This window comes from Myotis davidii, unplaced genomic scaffold, assembly GCF_000327345.1.
Source record: "Myotis davidii unplaced genomic scaffold, ASM32734v1 scaffold6, whole genome shotgun sequence".
Classification (NCBI taxonomy): Eukaryota; Metazoa; Chordata; class Mammalia; order Chiroptera; family Vespertilionidae; genus Myotis; species Myotis davidii.
In genome coordinates, this window is record NW_006383011.1 from 13,864,150 (window position 1) to 13,876,730 (window position 12,581).

General features: G+C 41.0%; 1 protein-coding gene across 2 annotated transcripts in view; it reads left to right on the plus strand.

Annotated features, from left to right (window-relative positions):
* The first annotated feature begins 2,843 nt into the window (after positions 1-2,843).
* The window catches only part of FSHR (follicle stimulating hormone receptor), a 135,726-nt gene continuing 125,988 nt past the window's right edge, over positions 2,844-12,581 (plus strand). For both annotated transcript variants that reach the window (XM_006778611.1, XM_006778612.1), the window contains exon 1: positions 2,844-3,085. In XM_006778611.1, the coding sequence (XP_006778674.1) occupies positions 2,934-3,085 (152 nt within the window). In that variant the 5' untranslated portion in view covers positions 2,844-2,933. The remainder of the gene's footprint in view (positions 3,086-12,581) is intronic.

The following is a 12,581-nucleotide window of genomic DNA, read 5'->3' on the forward strand; positions in this document are numbered from 1 at the left end:
AAATTAATTTTTCACATTTATTTATAAGCCATTTCAAATTTCTGACCTGTGACAAATCTTCCATAATGAAGAGCTGTACACAGTTGTGTGAGACCATCGGAGTCCCTGGAATAAAAGTTGCACTTCACCCTCCAGTGGTGCAAGTACATGCTCCTACCTCATCTTGGGGTCTGAGAAACAAACTTTAATTTATGAAATCAGGAAGCTAAAAGGAACCTTGAACTCCTAAATTATATGTTCCCAAGAGAATTCCTAAGATAACAATCATACTCACCATCACCTGATGTTTGCATAATTCCTTTTTTTTTAATCTCTAGGAAATCTATAGGGAAGTCTGAGCAAATGGCCTCATAAGAAAGCTCTTCATGAAATAGAATAAATGAAAAATAAAGGTAAGAGAAGCTAGTAACAGTATCAAAAGGATGATGGTCAGGTGGAAGATACACAGGGGATAAAACAGACCTGTAGTCACACAATTTTTCAGGACTGAACACTCAGTAATAAGATGTCTAATTCAGGTTTATCACCACGAATCTCTTGGAAAGTAGTTAGAGTCTCATTTTCCACATCTGATTCCCTTTTATATTAGAGAAAATTTTCTCCCTTCTGTATCCAATCCCAGTGCCAAACAGTTGCCACAATTGCTCTGCCCAATTCTCTGATTACAGTGGGAGTAGCCATTTCTCTGCCCTGCAGGAGAAGCGTGCAACTCTAGATAACTGCTTCTGAGAGCACCCATATATGTTTACAGCCCACGCAGTGTCTGTCTGGCCAAACTCTCACAAAGCTCCTAGAACTCAGTGGTGTGAAACAAACCACAACGACATTTTAGGCTTCAACCCTTGAGCTAGAGCAGCCCATGTTGGATATTGTTCTAAAGTGAAGCTCCAGAAAAACTGGAGAACTAGCAAAGCTCTGTCAGATAAGAAATGGTGGAAGAAGCTGGACATTACCTAGACCAGTGGTCGGCAAACTGCAGCTCGCGAGCCACATGCGGCTCTTTGGCCCCTTGAGTGTGGCTCTTCCACAAAATACCATGTGCAGGCGCGCAAGTACAGTGCGATTGAAACTTCGTGGCCCATGTGCAGAAGTCGGTTTTCAGCCTGGGCGAGTCTATTTTGAAGAAGTGGCGTTAGAAGAAGTGGGGGTGTTGGTCGGTCAGGCGACGGGAGAGGCGGTGCAGGTGGGGCACGGGATACACAGCGCGGGGGAGGCGCACATGATTCATGCACGAGTTGGAAGAGTTGGAAGGGATCTACCTCAGCGAACAAACCTCAATCAAATTGAGGACGTTTTTAGCAAAGGCCAGCTTAGGAGTACCCTAATTAAGTTAATAACAAGGTACCTACCTATATAGTTTAAGTTTAAAAAATTTGGCTCTCAAAAGAAATTTCAATCATTGTACTGTTGATATTTGGCTCTGTTGACTAACGAGTTTGCCGACCACTGAGTCCTAGACAAATGAGATGATGATTCGAGAGGCACAAATGAGCCGGTGGTAGGTCCAGCTCTTACCAGCTCCCAAGTGCAGACTGGTAAATGTGCAGGAATTTGACAAGCTGGTTGACATCACATTGGTAGTTTGATATACACTATGACAGGAGAATTTACACCATGGAAATGAACAAATGCTACAAATAAGAAAAGCTGATTACCAAACATTTATCGGCATATTACAGAAAATAGCTATCCTCAATTATTTTAAGGATTATCTTTAGAGAGATTATATTGGGTCATCAGCAATGCTTTGCAAAGCTTTCCAACAGTGTCCACAAAGGCAACTTTATCCTAAAATTTACTTGCTCCTGTTTCCCCCTTATTGATAATTTAATTCATTCATGACATGTCATTATTCCTGGGTAAATTAGGAGAGAGGGAAGGAGAATAATTGATATTTACATATGTAGCAGTTTCTCATAACTCAATTTTATGCAACTAATTACCTAAGTATAATGCTGAAATCTATTTTAGCAAGTGACAGATTGTAGGCAGGATCTTAGAGAATATTCTGCCTTTCAATCATCATAGATTCTGGAGTTGAAAGTAGCAGACCACTTTACTGAGTGTTGCCAAACGTTCCTCAGATCCCTCACCATCAAGGAGATTGTGAATGCCAACAAAAGAGCCAGGATTGTCACCCACAGGGAGCATTTAAAACTATGTTAAGAGCACAGATTAAGTAAATTCATTGCTGTCAACTTCCAGAAGGCAGTGTGTAAAGTGTGTAAAGAAGTCAGAAAGAATGTGCAATAGGCGTGGACTGCCAGCATTTACCAAATCTCCACTAAAAACAGCCCATTCCTTAGGTCCCTCAGATTGGTCAGTTACCTCTGGGATAACCCTCTCAGACATGCCTCCCACCTCCTGAGATCGGATTGTCCTGGGGCACACTAGCAGCTTGTCTTCTGAGCAACACCATCTCGGGTCATTAATTACAGCAGGAAAGAGGACCGGTGACTACCACAGAAGTTCTGCTGTTACATCAAGTGGGCTGGAGGAAGACATTGGCGCCAAGACCGGGACAAGTCCCCACAGTTCACTCTTAGTGGCACATTGTAGGTTGTGTCTCTTTTTGGAGAAAGTCATCATGTCACTCTGTTGAGAAAAGAATGGTGACCAGCAGGGACATTTCTACAGTGAAATAATGAAGCCGATACCAGACACGCACCCAAATTCTACTTGCTATCTTCCTTGGACCAGGGTGTAAGAAACCCAATTAAGAAGAATGGGAGAATAGCTTATTTTGCTCCCAAAATACTGGGAACACAGGACTTTTGCTATTCTCCTGGAGTGACAAAAAAAAAAGCAAAGCATCCCTTGGGTCATGTGACCCTGGAGGCAGCTCTCATAAGGGCACGGAGTGGAGCCTCTGAAATCTGTAGAGATTTTTCTCTGCAAATGCAGGAGGAAAGCAGGTGGATGGATAAATAAGCATGGCCTTGCTCCTGGTCTCCTTGCTGGCCTTCCTGAGCTTGGGCTCAGGATGTCATCATCGGATCTGTCGCTGCTCTAACAGGGTTTTCCTCTGCCAGGAGAGCGAGGTGACAGAGATTCCCCCCGACCTCCCCAGGAATGCGGTTGAACTGTGAGTATCAGAGGCTGCGGGAACTGCCACGGCAGGCATTTGTGTGTTGGGTGCTGGTATTATTTTCACATTCGGCTGATAACTGCTGAGCTGAAATATTTCTGAATGCTTGAATAAAACAAACTCCCCCATCTTAACACTCACGCCCTGTGTCTCTCCAAGGATTTTGGTGAGTGTTGGTCACGGTGTTTGTCTGGGAAGAGTCATGCGAAAACCTGAATGTCTTTTCAACATATCTGCTCTTCGGTTCCATATTCTCTTTGGTGGAAAAGAAAAACTACGAAAAAGTAGAAACTTAGAAGACCTAGGAATTAGAGGCAGGAAGACAGCTTTGATATAAGTTGTATGTACAATGTGAGTCTCCTGAGGACACTGAATTCAAGAATACAAGGGCCCTTGTTGCTTTGGAGGCAGGAGCAAATAATTCCTGAACTGAGATTCTGCTTCCTGGGGAGAAAGAGGGATGGAGGAGACAGGGGAAGGGGTGTGAAGAAAGGGAGAGAGAAGAGAAAAAGGAGCTGGAGAGGGAAAGGGAGACAGGATAACCTTTCATACAGGTGAAAATATATGATTCACAACTTTAGATTTTTACTGAACTGTTTCAAGAGAAAGTAGACAGACAAGGTTGGACAAGATCTTCAGTATAATGTAACTCTATCTCTTTATTTTGCAAATGAGATATCTGGGGTCTGAAGAGTCAAGAGAATTGCCCAAAGTCTCACAATGAGTTGAGACAGAGCCGAAACTAGAAATCAGGCCTTTTGACTCCATTCTACTGCTGTTTTCTCCCCCCGAAATCCCATGTCTGTCCACATTAGAGAAAGATTATTGCTTCCCCAGAGAACTGGCAACTTGTGGCTTAGAGATTATAGATATCCTTGGTGTTTTTAGTACAAGGATTTTAAACAGAAGCCACTATTCTGGAAGCCTGTTTTAAACCTGGTCCCCCCCCCACACTCCCCCGAAGCTATGGATGACTCTTGCTTTAATGCAGAAGGTAATCATCTCTTCAGTTCACTCAAACACATTGGTGTTGTATTTGCGAGTTTCACTCAGGGACAAATGGTCCAGACTTGGTTGGTCCTGCTGCTACTTTTTTCCCTTGATAACCCAAGTCCTCAGTTCCTATCCAGAGAAAGCTGCAGTACAGGGAAAATAACTGGTCTGCTCTGTGTTTTGGCTACACTGCTTCAGATGAGACAGTTAGTCCTGATTATGGAAAAGTCAGTCTGGTGTACTAGGTAATAATAGGCACAGGAGATGGCCCATGTACCTGAGCTCCTGTAAGAAGTCACTTGCTTCTATGACTTTGAACAATTACCTAACCCCCTTTGAGCCTCGGTTTGTCACTTCTAAAGTAGTTTTAATCCAATCTGCTTGGTTGGATTGTTGTGAACACTAAAAATTGTACACATACACACACACACACACACACACACACACACACACACAAGTACATAACCATTTCCATGTCTCCTGTCTCTTCTCCACTTCTTCCTATGTTTTTCCTGTGGGTCAGATAGTGACAACCAGTTAATAAAGCAGAGAGCCCCTAATGAGGTTTAATTTGGGGTGATACTCCTCTATCCAAAATTCCCTTCTTTACTAGACTATCTGCTTTCTGATATCTTTTTACAAGAAGAGAATAATTAAAAATAGGGATAAAAAAGAAAAAACAAAAAAAGGAAAAAGGAAAAAATAAAACAAAACAAAGAGAATATCTTTTTAAAAAATTCTGCATTGAAAACAGAAAGGAAAGGAGGCAGGGTGGAAGGAAAAGGAAAGAATTAAATTCACCCCCAAACCCCAAACCTCAGGGAGTGTGTGTGTATGAGTTAGTGTGAGAGGAGCAGGGAAAGGATTTTTTTTACAAGTCTTACTAAGATATAAGTGAGTAACTACCTGTCTCTGCCCAAGAGCTTGCAACTGAGGAAAGAGATTGTAAAAGAGGATGTGTCCAACAGAACAGCAGAAACAAATGTCACACTGTTGACAAAAGCTAACCCATGGTCAACCCCTTTCTTAGGGGTATGTAACAGTGCCCAAAGGTGCTAAAACTATGAAGGGGAAGAGAGTGCTTGCCTGTTCTTGGCATTTTCCCCACCTGAGGGATGAGTATGGTTGTTTGAAAGCTTTGAGGACTAAAGTAGTCCTCCCCGATATCTAATCTTGAGAGGATTCTTTCCTCTGCACTCATTAGTAGGGCATGAGTTGAACCATTCTGGAGTTCAGATTGGCAATCTTCTCAGCAAGATGTATTGAGAAAAGGAAGATAAATGTTACTTTGGCAGTTAGACAAAAAAAAAAGAAAGAAAATTATTTGGGGATATTTTTCAGGTCAGTTTGTTAATCTGATAAAGAACAGATCAATTGCCAAGTGAACTAGAACTCAGACATTGTGGTTGGATGAAAGAGCAATTATTTTTGCTTCCTTAAAAGGACTGGACCAGGGTTATCTGGAGCACTGGTAGAAGGAAGATGAAGTGGCTTGTTCAGCTAAGTCTTTCTAATTCACCTGCAGTCTTCCAAGTTTGGGTATTGACTTTAATGATGATCACATCAGGTGGAGGTTGATGGGCTTCCAGGATGGCAATTGCTTAATCCATCAACATGTCAAAGCGTCATTGTCAGTCAGGGTTTCCCAGGGGAAACCCCTCCTAATTTTTACCTTGTACATTTTCATCCAATCAGATTCCATCCACCTTGCAGTGGTCTCATTTTATATACCTGCCAGGTATTGCTAAAGATTTCTAATACCCTACAATCTACACATGCTGATATCAACAGCAAAAGCACACAAAGATATCATCAACAGGCAGGTGGACTCATTTACTGAGGGGCCCCTATTATTTGCTTCATGCTTTACACATACTACTTCATTAAAACTTCATAATAGAACTGCAAATTTTGTATTATTGCTCCATTATTCAAATGAGGCAAACTAAAGAACAGAGAAGTTCATTCAGTAACTTGCACAATCACCCTTGCAGCTCCCAGATGGCAGACCTGGGATCCAAACTTAAGCCTATTTATATCTCCTCTGTGTGTGTGTACAGTGAAAGTCTTCTGACTCCTTTCACTACCTCTTCTTTAAAAAAAAGTGTCTATCCTGGCTTGTGTGGCTCAGTGATTGAGCATCAACCCATGATCCAAGAGGTCATGGTTTGATTCCTGGTTGGGACACATGCCCAGGTTTCAAGCTTAATCCCCAGTAGGAGGTGTGTAGGATGGAGCTGATCAATGATTCTCTCTCATCATTCATGTTTCTCTCTCCCTTCCTGTATGAAATAAATCCTATATCATTAAAGCCTAATATGCTAAGTGTCCAGTCGACCAGTCATCTATTCAACCAATCAGAGCATAATATTCAATTGATATACTAAGGTTGCTAAACTGCTCACTATAACATGCATTAACCACCAGGGAATATATATCACACACACATACACACACACAAGGGGCTCAGACCTCACAGCCCCAGCTGCCTGGCAGCCCTGCCCACTGGTCATTCTGGAAGGCGGTTCCGCTGTCGGGTCTAATTAGCATATTAGCTCTTTATTTTATATATATATATATATTTCTTTTGAATTTTGACCAGAAGTCAACAATTTTTTCCCCATAAAGAGTTAGAGCGTCAGATAAATATTTTAGGTTTTACAGGCCAGTCAGTCTCTGGTGCAACTGCTCAGCTCTGCCATAGTTGTAGGCAAGCTGCCTCAGACAAAATGTAAATGAATTAGCATGACTGTGCTGCAACAAAACCTTATTTATAGACACTGAAATTTGAATTTCATATCATTCTCACAAATCACAAAAGTATTATTTTTTTATTTTTTTCAATCATGTGAAAAGGTGAAAAACATCCTTAGCTGATGGGCCTTAGAAAAGCAGGGGGCTATATTTGGCCCCCAGGCTGATTTAGACTATAGATGAGAGTGGTTAAATATGACTGGCTTAAGTAGGGTTTCAGCAGCCTGAGAGAACATGGCACCACAAAGAAATTACTAAACTAGGTGAGTAGGGTTAGGAATAGAGGGAGTTCTAAGGTAATATTCACAGGTGGGCCTTTAAGTGGTTCTGACAAGTCAGAGATGATAGAGTGTAGCATCTGGATCAGCCGTGGGCAAACTACGGCCCGCGGGCTGGATCCAGCACGTTTGAAATGAATAAAACTAAAAAAAAAAAAAGACCGTACCCTTTTATGTAATGATGTTTACTCTGAATTTATATTAGTTCACACAAACACCCCATCCATGCTTTTGTTCCGGCCCTCCGGTCCAGTTTAAGAACCCATTGTGGCCCTCGAGTCAAAAAGTTTGCCACCCCTGATCTAGATTGTTTTTTGCTCTATCAAGTGGGCTCTTGACTGTACAATGGAAATTGTGTCTTCCAGAGTTGCTATGGGGATTAAGTGAAACCAGGTAAATAAAATGCCTAGCACATGTCTCTCAGGCGGTGGTGGTGATGGTAGTGGTAGTGGTGGTGGTGGTGGTGTTAGTGATGGTGGTGGTGGTTGCTGTTGTCATCTGTAAAATACTAGGAAAAAAACACTTACCACAGAGAGCATTCATGATGATCAAATGAGTCAACAGATATGGAAATTCTTTGGAAACTTTATGTAAAGATCTTCATAACTCTGAGATAGTTTATAGTCTCCCACTTACTTAAAAATAACCTTCTCCTTCTCCTAGTGGCTGAAACACTTATTTTGTGTGCATTTTCTTTCTAAGAAAATGTTTTCCTTCAGGCTTTCAATAGCTTTCAAGATCTCAGGGAGCGGGTTTCATTCTGACCATAGTCAAAGGAATTTTGATGTCTGACTTATTCTAGAAATTTCACCTGGAGGCAGTCAATGAACCTAGAAAGGACCCTTTGATCTTGCTTTATTCTTCCTAGAGGTAGAATTCCTAAGGAGAATGTGAAAACCTATTCAAAATCTGAAATTTTAACTCTAAGTGACACTGTGGATAGAGCTAACTTTTTATTTATCAGGGTTCAATGACCACAATACTAAGAGGAGAAAAAGATCCGCTGATGGTCTTTCTCAGCAAAGGGAGACCTGTACTGAGATTGTACTGTAAACTGCCTGTATCGACAACTCTCTTCACAGAAAATTCCTCCATCTCAGTACAATCTCAACTGACCAGCACTTCTAACTACCTTAATTATATTTTCCATTTCTATTTTCTTCCTCTGCCCTATTCTTTATCTTGTTGTCTTTGTTTAGATCATTCTTATTATCCTGTTACCATAGAGTATTATTTAGTGAGGAGCTTCACAGTGTGCCTAGTTTACCCTGGCTGGTGTGGCTCAGTGGTTGAGCATACACCTACAAACCAGGAGGTCACAGTTCGAATCCTGGTCAGGGAACATGCCTGGGTTGTGAGCTTGATCCCCAGTAGGGAGTATACAGGAGGCAGATGATCAATGTTCTCTCATCATTCAAGTTTCTATCTCCCTCTCCCTTTCTCTGAAATCAATAAATAAAACCATATAGTTTTTAAAGTGTGCCTAGTTTCATCTTTCCTTTGTAGGTCCTTAGTTCTACAGGATGTATTAGTGTTCTGTGCCTACTAGGGAAGCTTTTGCTATGCCAATAAGTTCTGTGATCTCCAAGAGGGAAAAAGAGTTTTTGATGCTTGCAAAAGAGTTTTTGATGCTTGTTTAATTGTGGAATCCTTTTCTCTAAGAGCATCTTTATCTAAGAATGAAAATTCTGCACAACATACTTTGGGAAAGGCCGATCCACTTGGGATCTATTCAACCCCAGGCACTGGAACAAACTCCTTGCAAACTCTGAATTGTAGCCCATGCCTCCTAATTCCTCAGTCAGTGCTCAGTAACAGCTAGTGATGGACTCTTGGCTGGGTTTTCATTGTTTTGTGCCCGAGCAGTAGCTGGGTAAGGATGTACTGTGCTCTCCTGAAGGAGCTAGCTCTGAAATAAGGATGATGGCCATGATGGAACTAGGTGTTACTTGTTCTGAGTTGATGATAGGGACAATAAAACAATGGATTACAAAAACTACCCTGACAATCTCATTTGTTGAATAGTGATGGTTTAAATCTCATCATGCAAGTTTCACTTTCCTGATTGCCCATATTGAATCACTTTTACAAACTCCCTTCATACTACTAGGAGTGATTCATTGCCATCATCTTTTCTAGGATCCTGGACTTCTAAAGCCTTGATTGTATGATAATTTCCTGTTTTATCTCCTTCCTACCAATCTCTCTCTTCTCCAAACCTATCTGCCCACTGTCATCCATCTCTCTCCATAAAACACCACTGCTGCCATGTTATGATTCCCAAGTACAAAATCCTGCAATGGCTCACCTTTTTTACTTTACCTCTCACCATTCTCATAGGAGCCAACTACTCTGCAAGACTGATACATACTTACTCTCAAGCCCACTTGTGCATTTCTCCTCCCTATGTCTATGTATGCCTGCTACTTACACTACTCTCAATTTCTTCTTTGCCTCTTGAAATACAACCTACTTATCATAGTCTTACTCAAAGGTTGCCTCTTTCATGAAGTCTTCCCTGACCACTTTAATCTGTGCTGTTCATCACACAATCTTGCTTTGCACATAACTTTTCATGTGCATCTTGTTTTCTCAACAGCAGTGAACATTTCCTTTGTACTCCTTATGGTGCCTGGTTCAATGCAGTGTGTTATTCTGGCCCTCAATTACATGCAGAACAAATGATACAATAAATAAGGGGAAATTACATCTGTATATTTGCTCTGCTCCTCCGTACTGACGAAAAGAATCTTATAAGAGACTAGAGGCCTGGTGCATGAATTTGTGCACCAGTGGGGTCCCTCAGCCTGGTCTGTACCCTCTCACAATCCAGGACCCCTCGGGGGATGTCAGACTGCTGGTTTTGGCCTGATCCCCACAGGCCAGGCCGAGGGACCCCACTGGTGCGTAAACCCATACCTTTAGTATGCATATAAGATCTTTAGTTAATCTCTTCTCATCCTCCCACCTCCCACCTCCCCCCTTCCCTCCAATATTCATCAGTCTGTTCCATGTTTCCATGCCTGTGCATTGAGCATCTTACCCCTGGTGGTCAGTGTGCATCAAAGCTACTGGTCGAACGGTCAAACGGTTGCTTAGGCTTTTATATATATAGAAGATGATTATTGTTCTCCCTGTGGTGAACTACTATAGCATTTGATAGTTTCCTTGCTTTTTTATGTGTTTGTTTTAAGAAAGCGACTGTATGTTATTTGATGATCCATTAATTTATTTAGAAAGAGAGATACATAGACTTGAAACAAGGTTCCTAATTTAAAAAGTTGAATATTCTATATTCTAGGCATATCACTCAGTTCTCTTGACTTAAGTAATAGTACCTGCCCCTCCATACCTACAAAGAATATTTAAAGGATGGATAAAATTGCCAAAACAAAGTCACCTTAAACCAGGCAGAAATGTGCAAAGAAATATATTTTTTTCAATTAAGGTCAGATTCCAAACCCTGAATGTTAGGTTTCCGGTGCTCCCCAGATGCGCTTTGAATATTGTAATTCTGTTGGGATATCAAAAACAAACACCCCATTGTGCAGGCTGTCCTGGGTGCCCATATCTGGGGACGCCCACTGCCTTGTTTAGATATGTCTCCGAAAGAAACAAACAGCACCATTGTCATACTAATGCTTGAAATAAGCCTTTCTCTCAAAACAAAATCTTGCATCTACTTTTGTGAGAAATTGTTTGTCTATGTCCAACGTTTGGAAGTTACCTTGGCTGGGGGTACGGGAGGCTCATATTCACTGCAGAGGAGTCAGAAAACTGACTCAAGTAATAGCTATAGGATGCAGTACCTTGAAAGGAAAAGGTAGAAATTATATTTCAGGGACAGAATGCTTTAAAAGAGAAGATGAACTTTTACCCTGAAAATTGGCTAAGAGCTATAATTTACAGAGTCATTATCAGAAATTGAAGAGTAGGGATTTGTTATCTCAGAAGTGCACTTGCTTGGTGATGATAAAATCCCCTGATTTACCTAAAGGGGAGTGCTGTCCTTCCTCACCCAAGTCCTTTACCAAAGAACCCTAAGCTTCAAAAGCAGGACATCTTGGCCACAAGTGGGAAATTTATTTAACTTTTTAAAAATATATTGCGGTGACATTGGTTAATAAAAATTATATAGGTTTCAGGGATACAATTCTATAATACATCATCTGGATACTGTATTGTGTGTTCACCAACCAAAGTCAAGTCTCCTTTCATCACCATCTATTCCCCCTTTACCCTCTTCTACCTGCCCTCATGTCCCTTTCCCTCTGGTAATCACCATACTGTTATATGTGTCTATGAGATCTGTTTTGTTTTTTGCTTAATCCCTTCATTTTTTTCAACCACCCTCCAATCTCCCTCCCCTCTGACAGCTGTCAGTCTGCTCTCTGAATCTGTGAATCTGTTTCTATTTTGTTTGTTAGTTTATTTTGCTCATTAGTTTCCACATATGAATGGTATCATATGGTACTTTTCGTTCTCTGACTGCTTTATTTGACTTAGCATAATTGATTATCCTTCTCCAAAGTCACTAACTGTGTTATCTAGTCACTGTGGATGATTGGGCTGAACTCTTTTTTTTTTTTAAAACCTGCTAGACATAGACTCTCCAATTTAGCTTTATTTAGACTAGATTCTAGCGTATACATCCCACAAGGTCAGTTAGGAAGAAGAGTACATAATTATTTTTTATTGCTTAGGATCTGATTATAATGAGATTTGGATGTTTGTTCAGAATCTGACCTCTCCCTGAAGTATCTTGGAGGATGTTTTGTGTCTCTGACCTGAGCATGCTATTACCTTGTTCTTTCATATGGAATATGCCAACTGCTCCAAAAATCCTCAAGGGGTGCACAAGAAATATTTGAATAAAGCAACCAGACTGTTGCCATAAACTTGAACTCAATTATATGTTTAGAAGTGACCTGAGTCCACCTTTTTTCATCCCTTCTCCCAGACCTGTTTCAGCAAGAGCCAACACAGCCATCACATATTCCTGTGGCAGAAATAGTGGAAAATGCACAGCATTAGCCAGTTGTTTGTATCTCCTTAATGCCACGCTTGATGAAAACCTCTAAGAAACATGGACCCAAAAAGTTCAGCTAAATTTCAATGAAACAAAAAGATCAATTGAGGACATGAAACAGAAAATCCATCAGCAGATAGGTGAAAAGTTGAAGTACAACGATGCTCAGGTCTCCTTCAATTCTAAAATGCTTTGATTACAAGAAATATTTGAATAAAGCAACCAGACTCTTGCCATAAACTTGAACTCAATTATATGTTTAGTCTTAGAAGTGACCTGAGTCCACCTTTTTTCATCCCTTCTCCCAGACCTGTTTCAGCAAGAGCCAACACAGCCATCACATATTCCTGTGGCAGAAATAGTGGAAAATGCACAGCATTAGCCAGTTGTTTGTATCTCCTTAATGCCACGCTTGATAAAAACCTCTAAGAAACATGGA